Source organism: Prorops nasuta, unplaced genomic scaffold (genome assembly GCF_024137725.1).
Source record: "Prorops nasuta isolate Cenicafe-Biocafe unplaced genomic scaffold, Cenicafe_Pnas_1.2 PNAS00011, whole genome shotgun sequence".
NCBI lineage: Eukaryota > Metazoa > Arthropoda > Insecta > Hymenoptera > Bethylidae > Prorops > Prorops nasuta.
In genome coordinates, this window is record NW_027116808.1 from 6,550,291 (window position 1) to 6,569,678 (window position 19,388).

The window sequence follows — 19,388 nt, forward strand, 5'->3', positions numbered from 1 at the left end:
TATTGGGCTCAACTGTAGTATTGAGCCGACTGTAGCATAAAACAATCAATCAATCACAATGAAAGAGTCATCGCTATTCCCATTGTGATTGGCTCATTCCTTGCCTAGTGAATAAGGCGTCATCACTGACATCACTGTACAGCGTAGAATAATGAAAATGGCGGAGTTGGCAACGCTGCTCCACAGTGACCCTAAACGAGCGCGCGTAGGCATCTGTAAATTGCTGTAATCGTCCTTTTTATTAGTACCGGCATTTCACTTAAAATTTTGTCTAACTATTTAATATTATATAAGTAATATAAATTATTTAAGTTTTTGATATATATAATTAAAATAAAATGAAGTAAATATATTCGTGCTAGTAATTTATTATATTTTGAAATAGTCATTAATTCTTACATTGGAGTGTTTTTCTTTCAGAATTATTGTTGATGGATTGATTGTTTTTTTTCCATATGACTACATTTATCCAGAACAATATGCCTATATGTTGGAGCTTAAACGTGCATTGGATGCTAAAGTAGTTTAAACTACAGATATTTTAACAAATTGTTTTAACAAATTGCATATAAGTTCAAATTTTATACCTATTATTCATTTGCAGGGGCATTGTCTTTTGGAAATGCCATCTGGTACTGGGAAAACTATAACATTGTTATCACTGATTGTGGCATATATGTTAGAAAATCCTTTGGATATAACTAAGTTAATTTATTGTTCTCGAACAGTTCCAGAAATAGAGAAAGTTATACAAGAATTGAAAAGATTGATAGAATATTATGAACAGGAAACTAAAAGTAAACCAAAAGTTTTGGGGCTAGTACTTAGCTCTAGGAAAAATATGTGTATTCATCCTGAGGTAAAATAGAATAATAAATTTTTAAACAAGGTCAATCACTGAGAAAATTATAAATTAATTAATGTGGATAGGTAAGCAAAGAAAAGGATGGTAAAGTTGTTGATGGCAGATGTCACTCGTATACAGCATCATATGTCCGAGAAAGGCATAATTATGATGATATTACACCGGTATGTAATTTTTATGAAGGTTTTGACATAGAAGGAAGAGAACAGGTGATACCTGCTGGGATATATTCCATTGATGATATGAAAGATTATGGAAAAGATAGAAATTGGTGTCCATATTTTCTTGCTAGATATACTGTAAGTAACATACATAAACTATAGTAATAAGTAGCAAATACTTTCCATATATACCCAAACACAAACAAAGTATTCTAGAACCTTCAATTTCCCAATTAGTTTTCTTTGTTAGTTTATAAGATTAATTATATTTTTGCTATTGAATAGAAACAATTGATTTATCATAGTATTTATAAACAAGCAGCAGAAACAGGCTCAATGAATTGAGTTGGTTAGGTATACAGGGATGCTTGTTCAGAGACAATTGCAGATTTCTTTTGTATATGATAAAGAATTTAGGTTGCTTCAAAGTTAGAATATAAAAACTCAATTATCTTATATATATATATATATATGTATATGAAATTTCAATTTTCTATCAGGCCTTGCATGCAAATACAAATGATTTTCTAGAAGGTCCTATAAAAACAGTTGGCATTCATTATAGTTATTGATATAAATGTCCTCTTTTATGCTCCTGGGTATCTTAAGTGACTTACTCTGCATAATTCATGAATTATCTATGGAAACTTGATTTGATGATCTTTTAACTAAATTCTGTATTTTTTTGGCTAAATATGTATAGGATTTCTAATTAAAGGATTCAAAGCTGGAAACCTTATATTGAAGGATCAATTCTTGGAAGAAATATCTGAAACAATTTTTGAATACCATCAAAATTTTCAAAGTTATATAGTAATATAATTAAGCAATAAGTCTTTATAAATTAATATGCAGCATTATAAGTATTAAAAATGTGAAAATGATTTTTATATTAATTTTTTCTAGATATAATAATAATGACAAAAAACATGTGATACCTTTTTTTCATATTGCAAAATTTTTTAAATTTTATGAAAATCTATTTCAGTGTAAACTTGTTAGGTCGATAGCCTCATAAGTTACTGCATAACTTTGAATACTTACAAAATTGAAAATAGTGCAGAATAAATTTTTGTGTGGATATGGTAATATAAAATGAAAAGCTAATGAATGTTTATCATATTTTTGATATTTATCAAGTTGTGTAATGATATGTTTAGGATACATACACTGTTATGTAGCTTTATAAGTATCAATTATATGTGTAAACAAAAATTTATTGGAGTGTTTTACTATCTAATATTATCATGTCTACTGACTAATTATTCTACAAGATATATAATATTGTTCATATTTAATGAGTCATATAATAATTTTTATAGACAGTCATTGTAATGAATGTATATCTAAAGAGATTTTTGTGTATCTTGATAAATATTAAGAATATGAAAAATAGTTATGAAACGTTTTTTATCATCATTATTGTATCTACGAAAAATTTCCACAAATCTTTTCGTATTACTAATATTTACCAAGCTATATCACAATTTATGTAAACACTTGGTCTAATTGTATTATTATATAACAGAGAAAATATTGACAAAGTTAAAAAATAACATAAGAATTTTTTTCTCAAATCAGTCATTCTATTTAGAAATTTTAAAATGGAACTCTTAAAGTCAATACCTTACTTACTACATTGTAAAAAGTATAAGAAATTTTTTAATTTAATATTGTATATTGTGTATAAAATTATAAATTAATTTAATAAATTTTAACATAATAATATATATATTCTTTGACAGATTTTACATGCACAAATTATTGTATATAGCTACCACTACCTACTTGATCCAAAAATTGCTGAAACAGTATCAAAGGAGCTTAATAAATCTTCTGTTGTAGTTTTTGACGAAGCACACAACATTGGTATGTATTGTAGCATTCATATATTTATAATAGATTTTATATATATTTCTTTTAGATAATGTGTGCATTGATTCAATGAGTGTAAAACTCAATAGAAGGCTTATGGAAAAAAGCTCAACCAATATATTATTGCTTGAAAAGACTATAGCAGAGTAAGTTGAATATTTGTGATCATGCTAAATTTAACAACAATAAAATATTTATATTAAAGTGGTATCTTAATTTTTCTAAATATTTGAATGTATAGAATGCGGGAGGACGATGCAAATAAATTGAAAGATGAATATGATCGTTTGGTTGCTGGATTAAAAGATGTGCAAGTAGCAAGAGAAACCGATATAATCTTAGCTAATCCTGTTTTACCAGATAGCATTCTTCAAGGTAAATGGCAATTTTATAATTAAATAATGATTACAATTGTCCTGATTTCATTTAGGGTAAATGAAACAATATCGCCAAATCCACACTTCTCACCACTTTGTTTTGCTTAAATATATATAGTTTTTAGGATCCATACAAAAAAATATAAATATGCAAATATTTAGAGTTTCTTTTACGTTCCTCAAAAGATTTTTTATATTTTAAGATTAAAAAATGTAAATATTTAAAGAATTACGATTTAGTTGGTGTAGACTGTAAGTATATGTGTTTTGTATTTTAAACTTTTAATTTCATACCTTTTATATAGGTTGAAAACACGCTTGAAAAATTTTGTACATTATTTGTATGGAATTTAAACTGTAAAATCAGAAATGGTATGACCTGTATGATTTGGCGTGGATGTCTCATAAGCAAAGTACTCGATTAGTTTGTCATTCAGATAAATAGAAAGAACAGAGACGATCATAATCTGGTATTTCATATGCAAATTCCCGATCTTAACCTCAACTGAATAATTTCGATCCAAACTTGTTTAATTCAAATGTTTCATTGCTGTAAACATTGCTAAACCAATTTAGATGAGAGGATGGACTCAAACCACAGTCTTACATATTAAATCATTGGATCCCTTTCTTTTATAGTACTTGTCAGGAATTGAGATTTTAAAATCAGTTAAAAAACAAATAATAAATTGAAAGTTACAAAAATAAGAAAGAAATTTCATATAATTGATAGTTAGGTAAATGATGAAGATAACAATTTTAAAAATGCAGATTGAAAATTTACATTACTGCTTTAAGATATTTTAGTGTTATTGTTACTTTCTTCAATATTTAAAAGTTGCTGCTAAAAGAGTGACCTAATAAAACATCTGTTAAAACAAAGGGTTCAACTAGACGGGGCGAAAACTTCGTATTCATGGAAAAAATTATCCGAGTCGATTTATTTGCATAAACACATTTGTTTTATGTGCTTGAATAAGGTCAATAGTTTGCCAGGTTAAAATATGGGGAATATTTATTTAAACAGTTTTTTTCACCAGTTAAATGCACAAATAATTTTTTTGACCTAAAACTTTTTGTTTTTTCGGTATTTTAGGATATTTTGAAGCATTAAAGTCTGTAGACATTTTCTTGTAAAGTTGCTCATTTTTGAGTTACAACTATTTCATGTTCTAAAAATCGCAAAAACGTCGATTTTCCACAGTGAAAAACGATATTAAAAAATGACATTTTTGTATTTTCTAAAATTTTATTGTTATCTTTGGACATCCTTTAACCCTTAACGCTCGAAACGCTCTACTGAGGGGACATGTATTAGTGTTATAAAAATCTAAAGAAAAATTTTTATCTAGCATTAAGGGTTAATAACCAATGTTAGTCTCAATCGTTTTACAGATACTTTGTCGAATGAATTAAATTATTAACCTTTAAAACTCGATAAAAATTTGTCTTTCGATTTTTATAACACTAATACATGTCCCCTCAGCGCAGTCTTTCAAGCGTTAACGGGAATTCGTATACCGACATTACAGGGCAAAAACTATTTCGCATGTAGCGTTGTTATTTGTTGACGGATTGTAAAGTTATTAAAGGTTTTTGGAAATGCCAGAAGCTTATTTACTAAGTTACGTTAAGAAAGTTAACAAAAAATGAAAAAAAATTTTTGTTTAAATAAATATATTAACATTATTAAGAAACAACAATTAAATCGCAAAATCCCCCAACGCACTTTACTAGATAATGTTCTTACGGTTCTAAAAAGTCCACAAAAATGCAAATCCGTCAAGAAATGATGATGCTGGGCCATTACACATCAAAACGGACAGATTTCGGAGTACAACACCGATTTTTTTTAATTATATGTTAATGTATAAGAAAATACAAGACTTTTGGCGCTAATTAGAGTCAAAAATCTTTTTTCGTTTCGGAGATACGAGCTATCAAAGTTTGCACTTTTGCTGTTATAGCTAAAAACACGTAATCTTTGAAAATTTATATATCCTAAACGAATAAAGATAGAAGACTCTGACTGGACCGAGAGCACTCAGGCAGAATCATATTTTATTAGAGAAATATTAAAAAAAATAGTTTTTTATAATTGGTTAAAACTATTAACAATTAAAATAAACATTTGAATTAACAAATGTGTTGTCATGCTCTGACAATTAGAAAAAAATACCAGGAATGTTCCTTGTAATGTCCTCTACAAAGAAAAAAATTAAAACGCGTATACTCTCTTGGTGTTCATAGTGAAAAAAAAAATTATCACGACGCGCACGGCCAGAAGCGTCGTGATAATTTTTTTTTTCACTATGAACACCAAGAGAGTATACGCGTTTTAATTTTTTTCTTTGTAGAGGACATTACAAGGAACATTCCTGGTATTTTTTTCTAATTGTCAGAGCATGACAACACATTTGTTAATTCAAATGTTTATTTTAATTGTTAATAGTTTTAACCAATTATAAAAAACTATTTTTTTTAATATTTCTCTAATAAAATATGATTCTGCCTGAGTGCTCTCGGTCCAGTCAGAGTCTTCTATCTTTATTCGTTTAGGATATATAAATTTTCAAAGATTACGTGTTTTTAGCTATAACAGCAAAAGTGCAAACTTTGATAGCTCGTATCTCCGAAACGAAAAAAGATTTTTGACTCTAATTAGCGCCAAAAGTCTTGTATTTTCTTATACATTAACATATAATTAAAAAAAATCGGTGTTGTACTCCGAAATCTGTCCGTTTTGATGTGTAATGGCCCAGCATCATCATTTCTTGACGGATTTGCATTTTTGTGGACTTTTTAGAACCGTAAGAACATTATCTAGTAAAGTGCGTTGGGGGATTTTGCGATTTAATTGTTGTTTCTTAATAATGTTAATATATTTATTTAAACAAAAATTTTTTTTCATTTTTTGTTAACTTTCTTAACGTAACTTAGTAAATAAGCTTCTGGCATTTCCAAAAACCTTTAATAACTTTACATTCCGTCAACAAATAACAACGCTACATGCGAAATAGTTTTTGCCCTGTAATGTCGGTATACGAATTCCCGTTAACGCTTGAAAGACTGCGCTGAGGGGACATGTATTAGTGTTATAAAAATCGAAAGACAAATTTTTATCGAGTTTTAAAGGTTAATAATTTAATTCACTCAACAAAGTATCTGTAAAACGATTGAGACTAACATTGGTTATTAACCCTTAATGCTAGATAAAAATTTTTCTTTAGATTTTTATAACACTAATACATGTCCCCTCAGTAGAGCGTTTCGAGCGTTAAGGGTTAAAGGATGTCCAAAGATAACAATAAAATTTTAGAAAATACAAAAATGTCATTTTTTAATATCGTTTTTCACTGTGGAAAATCGACGTTTTTGCGATTTTTAGAACATGAAATAGTTGTAACTCAAAAATGAGCAACTTTACAAGAAAATGTCTATAGACTTTAATGCTTCAAAATATCCTAAAATACCGAAAAAACAAAAAGTTTTAGGTCAAAAAAATTATTTGTGCATTTAACTGGTGAAATACTGTTTAAATAAATATTCCCCATATTTTAACCTGGCAAACTATTGACCTTATTCAAACACATAAAACAAATGTGTTTATGCAAATAAATCGTCTCGGATAATTTTTTCTATGAATGAGAGGTTTTCGCCCCGTCTAAATGCCAAACTATTCATAAGGTGACTGGATTGTGGTGCAGAAGGAGGAAATTAAAAACATCTGAATATATATGTTTATCAACACCGAGTGTAGTGAAACGATTGCCTTTTCTTTAAACTACATGTTCGAAGTGGAAATCTAAGCGCAAGTTTTAAATTTTATTCAAATTAGTTGAGAGATTGGAAAGTTATTCCTATTTTAACGGAATCCGTTAAGCCCGTTTTACCGACAGTACAAGTCAATAAACAATTAGTTTAATAAAATTCAAACAAAATAAATAGAACACACAGGCGTCTTTAAGAAAAGATGTCAGTCTTAGCGAGTCAAACAAGCCCAAGAAGACACTAATCGGATGAGAAATAACTCTGTACCATTGTCCCGCGTTCTAGAAGTGGAAATAACCCGAAATGACGTCTCTTCAAAATAGCAAGACAGTGGTACAGAGCTATTTATCATCTGATTCGAGTCTTCTTGGGCGTGTTTGACTCGCTAAGACTGGCATCTTTTCTTAAAGACGCCCGTTTATTAAATTTGCTTCGTGTTGGAATTTTATTAAACTAATTATTTATTGACTTGTACCATCGGTAAAGCAGGCTTGAGAGATCCCGTTAAAATGATCCTTTCGGAATGAATTTGAGAGCAAGGTGCAAATTGGAGAAAATGAAGAAACAAGTGACAATGAGCGACCCGCGAGGAAGCAGCAAGTGTAGATCGCATGATTGTATATTGGCTGTTTATTTCTTTAACTTGGTTATTAAATTAAAATCAGTTTTATAAGGGTGTACCACTTAAAATGACCCAACGCGAGATCAGGCTGAAAGCGAGTGGGCGGGGAAAACGTCGGTTGCTAATGGAGTGTGGGAATAGCGTTGAAACAAGCCTAGCCTTTGTGGTCGATAGCTGTCGAAAATTAGACCTTCCCTCCTCACTCCCAAACCAAAATCTCGACAGCTGTTTGGATTTGAGAATCTAGGGGACAGGGAGCTTCGAGTGTCAACGTTATGTACTAGGTACGTGTTTCTTCATTCCTCTCTCTCTCTCTCTCTCTCTGTCCTTTATAATAAATTAAGCTATCTTTTATTATAAAAAACAGAGAGAAAGAGAGAGGGATAAAGAAACGCGTCGTACCTAGTACATACCGTTGACGCTCGAAGCTCCCTGTCCCTTAGATTCTCAAATCCAAACAGCTGTCAAGATTTGGGTTTGGGAGTGAGGGGGGGGGGGAGGTCTGATTTTCGACAGCCGTCCACCACACAGGCTAGACTAGTCTCAGCGCTATTCCCACACTCCATCAGCAACCGACATTCTCCACGTCTGCTCGCTTTCAGCCTGATCTTGCACTGGGTCATTTTAAGCGGTTCACCCTGTATAAATCCTTTTCATTACAACCCTGAATCAAATCAAGAGAAAATTAAAACTACTATCATTAATTAAATTAATAAAATATCAAATTAACATAATTAAAAAGAAAGTATCAGATGCTATAATGTAAAGAGCAAACTAAAAGGTAAATAGTTAATACACACGTAAGCATGCTTTTTTTATTGAAGTTGAAGAATGATTTAAAATCAATGCCTTGATGATACAGTAAATGAAACTTACCGATTTAATGGTTACGTGTTTCCTTCGAAGCGAAGATCTAAAAAATGCTCCAGACAGATTTCTTGATGGGGTTTTCTAACACAATTGCTTTTATCACTTTTAAGGGAATCCATCGAGAATGTGAATATTTTAATTTCCAATTGTCTTCTAAAGCTTTAGAAATATTAACTTCTTTGTAAGAATTAAATCGATTTATTGGGATCCGCCTTAAGTCGGTAAAGGGCCGTAATTGAAAAGAATAATAACTATTATGCATTATTATAACAAAAATCACGAAAATAATTTAAAATGTAAGTTTTTACGCAATGGGCTAAAATTTAAAGTGTAATTTGAGATCAAGAATAAGCTGATATTGCTGAAATTGTATAAAATTTGTGGTTAAAATCAATTCAGTTAAAGGGAGAACTAATTTTAAACTGTTTTATCGACACGAACGCATGGTAATATGTCAGACAAAGAATGGTGGCGCGCGCGTGCGCGTATTAGCTCTCTCGCTGTATTAGGAGCGTCTCTATCTTATCCTCGCTACTCCCAGCCTAAATACACTAACAAATCTTTCATACTAGGCTGTGTTCGGAAATTCTTTATGCGGGTAAATCCGGGTACATTCGAGTAATTGGTGGTGGGGGTCAGTTTTACTCTGAGTGAGATTAGGTAAGAATAGTTTTCCGACCTAGTCTCTGAAGTAGGGTAAGGAAATTAAGACATTTGGAGGCGGGCAAGAATTCATTTTTGTATCAACATCACTAATATACACACGTGTATTATATTAGCAATACCAATGGACAACGTAAATTAAAACTGTATTTTAATTGATATGGAAAAAATACAAATTGCTTCTATTATTCATTATAAATATCATTTTAATTAAATAATCTTGGTGACTACGTTTAATACTTAAATTAAACGGAAAATAGTAATTTTACTATAGTAAAAAGTACTATAGTCAAATAACACGAAATCTCATATGTCCCGCCGTTAGGAAAAGACTCTGTATATATAATAAATATATTAAATAATAATTTAATAATGATAATAAAATTACTTCTTTACTTTGTTGAAAGGAATGCCATAAGGCATATATAGTCGAAAGAACAAATGAAGCTATTACAATATCATCCACTTTTAACACATCCATCAATTTGATAAATTCTTTAAGCCAATTAATTTAATTCTTAATCGTCTCCAAGGGTTTCCAACTGTCTCTGAAGTCTGAAGACTGAAATAGTCTGAGTGACTCTTTAATTTTCATATCCCCACCACCCAGTATTTACTATTCACCCGATTCACCCTGAAATTTCAAGGTAGAAAAATTTCACTTTATGGTGTGACTCGAGAAAAAGTTTCTGATTTCCGAACGACATTGCTAAAATCACTCCAGTGCAACCCGACAGTTTCCGAACGGCTAAAGTTCATGGGATCACTCTAGAGTGCACCCGAGTGGTGTTTCCGAACACAGCCCTAATATTCCTGTCTGTGTGAAATTGCAGCGCAATGGTGTAATTATGATTTATTTTTAGATAAGAGAAGAGCTTATTAAAAAGATTTCTTGGTCTACCTCATTTCTCATAAAGCAACGAAACTGCATAATTTTTTATCGTAATCTGGTCTCTGGAAATCGAAAAAATGGGATAAAACTATGTATGCATGCATCTCAGCGTGCTTTGTCGCGAGCTTCTTTATGTTTATCGATACGAACAAATGAATGTATAGAAGTTCCCAACATAGCACGCTTCTTCGTTTTCTTTCTTTGAATTAGGTTTCACCTTCAATGATTGATGTCCTACTTGTGAATCAATGTAATCGGCACCGTAAGCGGAATGAAACGATAGAGAAGTGAGAATGTGGTGCTTTATACGTATATGGAATAAGCAGTGAAAAACTGCGAAAATTTAACGATAACAGTGCTGTTAGCAAGTTTTTCACTGTGCTTTTCATATACATACACAGCGATACATTTTCACTTCATTAACATTGTATTTCGCGCACGATGCATATTGCTAGTCTGAGTGCTACTTCCACTATAGGTTTGTGCTATTGTATTGCTGAGTGTAGTTCCCGATCAATGTGGCCAAATGTCTGTGTTTGTCAACTGTATTGACCCTGTGTTATCTTTTAAGATAATATGGCATTTGATACGAATTTCAAATTGGCAGTAAACGAGTTAGTCTTATTAAATTTGATTATATTTTGTAGCTTGCAATGAAATGAAATAATTTCTTTAGGTGGACCTCGTCTAGTTGAAATATGATGTTGATTATGTATAGTCGTTTAGATCGGCGCATTTTTCTAGTATTAAGTTGAAATTGGGTCTCATGCTGTCATTAGTCGGACAGTCCCATAGTGTGATTAAGTTCTGAGTTGAAGCGGTGTCACAATTGCAATATGGAGAATCTTTAATTCCGATATTATATTAGGTGAGAGATAATTGCATATAAACTAGTTTGTTAGGATTTTCCTCGGGATTTTCTTTATAGTGGCAACTTTGTGTCTACTTAGATTTACTCCCTTAAACCAGAGTGTTTTAAACTTCTGTCTTATATATTTTGAAACTCTTTTTCAGTATTATTTTTTTGTATGTAAATTTTTCTGATGAATTCTTCGATGATAGTTTTCAATATGTTTGCAGATAGTGGTTGTGTTTTTGGTAAGTTTGTTTTGAGATGAATAGGTAATTTCCTATTTTTGGCAATAGGGCCAGCTATTTCATTACCCTGCATACCATTGTATCCAGGAACCCAGATTAGGATAATTTCGATTTTGTAAGTGGATAGTTTTGACAGTATAAGCAATGGTTGAACGATGAAAAAGTTGTAAAAATTTTTGTAGTTATTAGTTTGTACTTTGCGGATTGCGCTAAGAGGATCAGAAATTAGAATGAATGATTTATTTCTTAATGCATTATTTCTTAATGCTTTATCTGAGATTTGTTTGTGGATTTTCCTGAGAGTGTACCATATTGCAGCCATTTCTATTTGTACTAATGTCAGAGAATTGAATGTAATTTTAAAGTATATTTTAGTTTTGCTGTGTTATATATGGCTGCGCTGTAATAACTGAGTTCTGAATTGATTTCTGATTTAGGACTTTTTGACCCACCTGTGTATTAGATATCTTTGATGTTTTTTAATGGAATAGCTTTGTTCTTTAGTATTTTAGAAATGCAAAAATTAGGGGGCTTGCGTTTCTCTTACATTTTCCCCCCATGTCCACTTCCACTAAGAAGGTCTTAGATTTATCAAAAGGAGATATCAGTAATTATGAGAGACAAGGGAATATGGGTATGAATTTGATCCATTGGAGTAACTGCATAAATGAATTAATGAAAAATGATATACATATATCACTTTGAGGTGTTCAGGTTTTTTGTCTATGGTTGAGTTGTGATGATATAGGTTTTTGATAGTGGGATGTGTGGCAATGCATAAATGAGATAATAAGAATTTGGTTGTTTTTATCTTGGTAGAAGAAAGTATATCGTGAGAACTTCAGAGATATCATGTAATATTGTTAGGAGCTGAATTTGAAATGCATAGAGATCTTTTTACTGTGATAAGTAAAAGTATGTTGGATTTATTTGCTCTGTGATTGTTTGAAGGTTTCAGATAGATGAAGAAACCCAATTTTAGTTTTGGCCTAAATAGTTTTTTATTGTTATGGAAAATGTGTTTGGATGACTTTCCCATTTAAGGTGTGGGTGAGCCATCTTATTAAATTATATAAAGTAATAAATTTGTCCACTGTATCTTTTACATGTTTATCCCTAAACTGTTTTTCATCCAATGTTATTCCCAAAAATTTGACTTCTTTTTTACTTTTGTATTGTACCTGAGTTGGATGTGATATAATCTAACTTATTTACAGAAATCTTCCTGGTGAAGTGTATCAATGAAGATGTTTGGATAGAGATGTTAAGACCAATATCTCTTAAGTAACCATCAATATTGTTTAAGGTATTTAAGAGGATGGATTTCGCCTGGATACGGTTGTCCTCTTCGGTACATATGATAACATTATCCGCGAATTGTAATATTTTGCAGTCTGGTAACATCTGATTTACAAGTGTACTAATGTATAAATTAAATAAAATGGGACTAAGAGGGCAGCCTTGTGAAAAGCCTAGAGAAGTTTGACCTTGATAAACAAAAAAAATTGTTAATGAAAAAGTTAATTTTTCTATCGATTAAGGAATAATAGATGTATTTTTGGATTGAGGTAGGGAAATAAAGAGAGACTATAATTTTTAATAATATTTGAGATTGAACTTTGTGAAATACTGACTCAATGTCCAAAAAGACAACTATTAAATTGGATCTTTTGATAAATGTCTCATAAATGTTGGATGATAATATTAATTGGCAATCCGTAAAAGGTCTATTAGATCTAAAGCCGAATTGAGAATTTGGGAGTAAGTTATTAGCTTCTATATAGTTCCTGATTTTTTTGGTTATTAGTTTTTTATACAGTTTTTTAAATCCTCCTTGTAATGCAATTGGTCTGAGTTTTACCGAGTTGGATTTTTGAGTAGGATGGTACCGTTGGTGTTCCAGTCATTTGGAAATATACCAATAGTTAAAATGAGGTTAAAAATAGTAAGAATTTGCTTGAGGAACTCATCAGGAAGTATTTATAGAATTTTGTTGTTAATTAGGTCAGGATCTTCGGCGAGGAGGAGATTATCCCTTCGATGCCTGCCTCTAGTTCTTCTAAGGTTATAGGATTTATATTGAATTTATTTTTATATGAGTTTGAACGACGAGAGGGAAAGTATATTTAGGACTGACAATGGTAGATGTTAAATTTGTAATTGTATTGAGCAAGTTCGACTCATTAGTGAGTTTCTTAGTTGTGATTTTTGCTAGGTATTTAGAATGTTTTAATTCGTTAATGGTATGCCACATGTCTTTTGTGCTAGTATTGCGATTGATGCTTTTCACAAATTCGTTAAATGAGCCCTTTTCTTCTCGGTACAGATTTTTTTAAATGATTTTTTCTCTGATAAGACTGTTGAGGTTTGTATCTGATGTATCGGTAAAGTAGCGTTTATATGCTATGTTTTTATTCAACCAAACTTTCTTCATCATTCCACCATATGTTGTTAGTTAAGTAATTGTTTCTCCCTGGATGGGTTTTTTTTTGGTTTAATTGATGTATGGAATGAAGGGTTTGTTGGAAGGTTCGAGACCGCCGCTCAGTTCCATCGCGTTGATTATATCATTTATGATAGCTTCGTATTCTAAAAAGTAGTTTGCTGAATTTATTTCTCTAGATGTATTTATATCTTTTAGAATTGTAGATAGTTGTATTAACTTGATTTCTCTGATATTGATACGTTCTTTTTTGGGGTTGTTGTTGCTGGAACAAGATATTTCTATATCAGTTATAATAAGGAAGTGGCCACTATCAAAACTTGAACTATCTATCATAGTTGTGTGCAGTTTTATAAGGGAATGATGAATGAACCAATTGTATGTCAGAAATGCTTAGTGTTTGTATTATTGCGGTGAGTACCTACGTTATTGTTATATAAATATGCGTAGAGAATTCCCATTAATAAAGAATTTAAGGGTTATCCCATTCCTATTATTATTTGTGCAGTTCCATTTTTTGTTTAAACAGTTTAAATCGCTTAACGTAGCTCATGCGATGGATTCAGACTGTACTAGTCAGACATATTTTAAATTTGAAATAAACAAAATGCTGATTTATAATTTAATCAATAAAGATGAAATATTAAATAATAGGTGGAACACAATGTAGAAGAAAAGTTTTTACTTTTATATTTGCATCTAATGCCATTTTATTAACTATCATATTTTTATTAATTTTTTAACTTGGTTTTTTGCATACAACATTTTTATTTTTCGCTCGATTTTAAACTTCGATATGACATATTAATTGCGAGAACATACCATACAATTTCACCGAATCAATTTTTCAAATCAACTACAGAAACAATAATAATATCATTTTTTCTCATATCATTAAGTATCTTTCTATTAAATAAAAAGATTTCCATACACGCTAATCATTATTTTAAAAATTCGATTCCGTGAAATTGTAGAGTACGTTTTCATAATTAATATGACATATCAAAATTTAAAATCGAGCGAAAAATAAAAATTTAGTATGCAAAAAACCAAGTTAAAAAATTAATAAAATTATGATAGTTAATAAAATGGCATTAGATGCAAATATAAAAGTAAAAACTTTTTTACTACATTGTATTCCACCTATTATTTAATATTTCATTATTACTAATTAAATTATAAAGCAGGATTTTACTTCAAATTTAAAATATGCATGACTAGTACAGTCTGAATCTATTGCATGAACTGCCTTAAGACTAAGCTTTTTTTTTTTAAATTAGAAATGTGGTCCATTTCATTGATAAATGTCTTCCAATCTTTGTAGCGAATTTTGTAACTAGGCTTTTTATATGTGAGTGTCAAAAAGGGATATTCTATTAATTTTTAATTTAATGGTAATAGATTCGGGGAAAACGTTATCTATTATGGTATTTTGGATTGAAAAGGCCAACATGTCATTTCTTATGAAAATATGGCTATACCGCCTCCCAAACTGTCTTTGTCGGATCTAATTATCTTGTAGTTAAAAAAATGGAATGGGTCTTCATTATCGAGCCCAGTTTCTGTTAAACAAACTAACTCACATTAAACTTATCAACCACAGACGGATCAAAGAAAATTTTTTGTACTTAAGGCTTCGAGCATTCCAAAGAGCTATTCTAAATAACATGGCTAATTTGGTGAAGATGATATTTGTATTGTAATTTCGATGGAGATGGTCTAATAATGAGATTGTATTAGGTTGATATAAAGTTTATGGACTTGGTTAAATGGTCTAATTTCTCATTGGATTTGTTTTGATTTCATTTTAAGGAAGTTTCTAATATCTTCATTTTTCGTTAACAGGTCTTGATTCCTTGTTGGTTTAATAGATGGACTTTTTGTTTGAATTAAAAAGAGAAGTTAATTGTGTGTATTGGAATAAACTCAGATGTTCTTGTATGATCCAGGCTGTATGGTGTTTGTGGTATGTGGCTGTAAGAAAAGACAGAAGTTTTTTCATTAGTTACGTTGGGAATATGGAAGTTATTGTTTTAATTTTCAATTTCATTCTCCCTAAGAATGAAAGATTCTAGGGGCGGGGGATGTTTTCTATGTTATCAAAATCTATTGGGAATATAGTATTACTAACAGGATTGTCGTCGATATTTGGCTCGTTAATAGTTTTAGTTATTAAGAAATAGTAAATATCACTTGGGATAGTTGAAGGTTGGGAGTTTGGGAGTTAGGGAGAATATGATGAGGGTTAATGATGTTGTTGTTTTTGTCCTGTAAACCTATGTCTCACTCCGATGGGAATTGGTTTTGGGCTGTATGTGAATTTTCGTTGGGATGATTTACTGTTTGGTGAGAGCATATATGATTTTTATTTTCTATTTTTTTGACTGGATCGTCGTTTGCTTAGGAATATTTCCATCCATTGAGATAGGAAATTGTTGTTATCTTTAAATAGGTTTTCGAAGCAACTATCGACTTCAACGTCAGAAATAAATTTATGATTGTTTAACCCATTTAGTGCCAAGGAGCGCCGTCGCGCTGCTCTCGCTAGTTGCAAAAAATGCTAGCGTCGCGATAGCGCTCCTTTTGACAGTTCACTTTTGGCGCGCGCAGGTGACGGCCGTGTTACCGTGTTCGTATTTTAATTCATTATATTGCATTCTAACTATTTTCGATCGTATATTCTTTTTTACTGGCATTTTTAGCATATATTGGTAAAATATGTATAGCACTAAAAGGGTTAATAATATTTTCCCTTCCTTATTGTGGAGCAATTTTTATATGCCTTAATTTTCTTTATTAACTTGAAATATATTTAGGAACTGGACACAATTGGCTTAACTCTCATGTGAACTTTTTCAATTACCGCATTTAGACTTGTTAACGCAATCCGCTGATAGATAATTGCACGCAAAATTTTTGCATCACGGATAGCCTCTACATAGAATTTGTGAATGGCCAAATCTTTGGCAACTGCAATATTTACTGGCTTTTTCTATGTAAAGTTTTACTTTTAACTTAACGTTAAATAGATAAATGTAGGGAAGGAGTGTATTGGATAAAAAAATAAGCTTAACAGAATTGGTGGGAATTGGAACGTTGTTTGAATAGTCCCATCTGGCTAATATTTCAGCATTGATAATTTTCAGATTTTTATGGTTATGATTTATATTTTTTATAATTTTTTTATTTCATTAAACTATAAATATTGTACAGCAATTTTATACAAAAAGAAAACAAATTAATTGTGATCGATCGAAAACTGCCATACGACGTTTTCTTTACAAAATGGTTCGACCGAAGAAGAAGAAGGAAGTAGCACGCAGTTACAAAAGATATAGATGGCGTTCCTTCGTTCCTTTCAGTGTTACCGAGTCACCTGTTACACAAGTGAAAAGAAGCGCGCCAATATAAAATCTCCGATTTATACATTTTTCCGTACACATGAGTAATGTTAAGTCCAACAAGATCGTTGAGGACGTTTCTTACAATTCCCAATTTTGCTCTTGTGTAATTTGGTATGTGGAATATTCAGTTTTTGTGAACTAATTTGTAATTTAGTTCCACTAATCTGTTTGCAAATTTTTTACTGTTCAGATTAATTTTAATGGTGTTGAAGTTGATCTTTGCTATATTAAAATTGTCTTTGAAGACTTCTTTGATAAATTTGCTTATACTCATTAGATGCAGGTTTTCCAAATTGCCTTCAATGTCCGAACAGATTACATTGACTATGAATGGTCCTACATGATGATTAAAGTATCTATTATTTTGCTGCTCCTTTGCATATTTTATTTGTTTTTTTTTTCTTGAGGTCTAGTTCATTATTGAATTTATCTGGAAGATACACTTCGGCTTGTATATTGAATAACATGTTGAATTTTTTCACGCTATTGCTGTTATTGGCGTTCTCACTACTGCGGTTGTTTTTGTTCATCATTGACTTTGCTTTCTGATTTGTATTGTACTGATATTTTATTATAACTCTAGTATAGCTTGTGTTTGTGTGGTATAAGCCGCATCAATAATAGTATTTTTTAAAAAATGAAATATTGTCATGGTGTAATTATTTCGATATCAATATTCCACGGTGTATAGAGTAGTTACTTTACTGATTGCCCGCCACTCTTCGAGTGAAGAAAGCACGCTGAGATTCGAATACATCCGTAAAATTGTATCCCATTTTTGAGGCTTTTGGAAGGTAAAATATGGCCGCGTTGGGGAATCTACTGTCAGTACTGCAGGTAGCGTTCGTTTTTATGCGACAGTATACTTTTACAGTACTACAATGCGTTCCTGACGTCACAAATTTGGCTTTACTTCTTACTGCGATTAGTGCTACCAATGAAGGTAGTATAAACGTAGGTATTTAAGATTTGAGAACTTCAGTGTTTTTATGACTCTATGTCACTTTCTATGCTGCGGGAAATTGATTCGGTAACCTTTTTGGCTAACTCCACTCCGTACATTCTCTTTTAAATTCCTATACCACAATATAGCATGAAGACGACGATTCAATTTCCAACGGTATACTGTGGTTCGAGAGGCAGTGTATTTGCAGTAAAACAAACACACTTCTATACAGAAATCATTGTGTGTTTTGGCATTATTATTTTATGTTCGGCCTACGTTAGTCAAATTAACTGGATCCCTCACGCCTGCTTTACCGACAGTACAATTCAATAAACAATTAGTTTAGTAAAATTCAAATGCGAAGCAAGTTAAACAACCGGGCGTCTTTAGAACAAGGTGCCAGTCCCAACGAGTCAAACGAGCTTAAAGTAACTCAAATTAGTTGAAAAATAACTTTATACCATTGCTTCGCGTTCTTGAAGAGAGGTTACTTCTAGTTATTTCCACTTTAAAAACGAGGGACAGTGGTACAGCGTTATTTTTTATCTGATTTGAGTGATTTTAAGCTCGTTTGACTGGTTGGAACTGGCACCTTGTCCTAAAGACACCCGTTTATCCAATTTGCTTCACATTGGAATTTTATTAAACTAATTGTTTATTGATTTGTACTGTCGATAAAGCACGCGTGAGGGATCCCGTTAACGGGATCCCTCAAGCCCTCTGTTATCAACCTTACGGAACGAAAAACGAGGGACAATGGTTTGCCGTTATTTCTCATTCAATTTTAATGTTTTCGAGGTTGTTGGAATCATTACGACTGATACGTTGTCATAAAAAAACCAAAGTTTTCAAAAAACGACAAATAAAACATTGTTTAAACAATTGCATTCATAATATTTAAACGCAAAACAAAATTGAAAAAATGGTTTTCTTTAAGACAAGGTGCTAGACCCAACGATTTCAACTACCCTAAAAGTATTGAAATCGGATGAGAAATAACGCCATGCCATAGTCCCGCGTTTTTGAAGTGGACGAAATCCAAAGTCAGGAGAACGATAAAGAATGAAGGTAGTTTCTCGCCCCTCTCGCGGCTCACGGTAACGTGTTCCCCCATTCTAAAGTCAAAATATGGTCTACTGCGAAAGCTTTCCCTACTTATGCTATTCCCCTACCTGCAGCTACAAAAAATAACAGGAAAATAATGTTGAGAACATTTCATCTTGCCGATATAATGAAGTTGCTCAAAATAGCTTTATTGCTTTAAAATAAAATTGTAGAAATGTGATTTCGTAACGCTTGAAATATAAGTCATACGGCACAAATGCCGTATACTCCTACAGACGTATTTCCAAACAGAAATTGATGAAACTGGACATAATAGAAGTTTTTCTTGATATAAAT

At 31.4% G+C, this 19,388-nt stretch overlaps 1 protein-coding gene across 4 annotated transcripts in view; it reads left to right on the plus strand.

Annotated features, from left to right (window-relative positions):
• Nucleotides 1-205: 205 nt before the first annotated feature.
• The window catches only part of Xpd (general transcription and DNA repair factor IIH helicase subunit Xpd), a 94,049-nt gene continuing 74,866 nt past the window's right edge, over nucleotides 206-19,388 (plus strand). For all 4 annotated transcript variants that reach the window (XR_010823235.1, XR_010823236.1, XM_066733667.1 and 1 more), the window contains exons 1-7: nucleotides 206-343; nucleotides 421-520; nucleotides 605-859; nucleotides 931-1,164; nucleotides 2,772-2,895; nucleotides 2,951-3,047; nucleotides 3,143-3,276. Coding sequence is in view for 2 of the 4 variants with exons in the window: in XM_066733667.1 (XP_066589764.1) it covers nucleotides 339-343; nucleotides 421-520; nucleotides 605-859; nucleotides 931-1,164; nucleotides 2,772-2,895; nucleotides 2,951-3,047; nucleotides 3,143-3,276 (949 nt within the window). In the remaining 2 variants the exon portion in view is untranslated. The remainder of the gene's footprint in view (nucleotides 344-420; nucleotides 521-604; nucleotides 860-930; nucleotides 1,165-2,771; nucleotides 2,896-2,950; nucleotides 3,048-3,142; nucleotides 3,277-19,388) is intronic.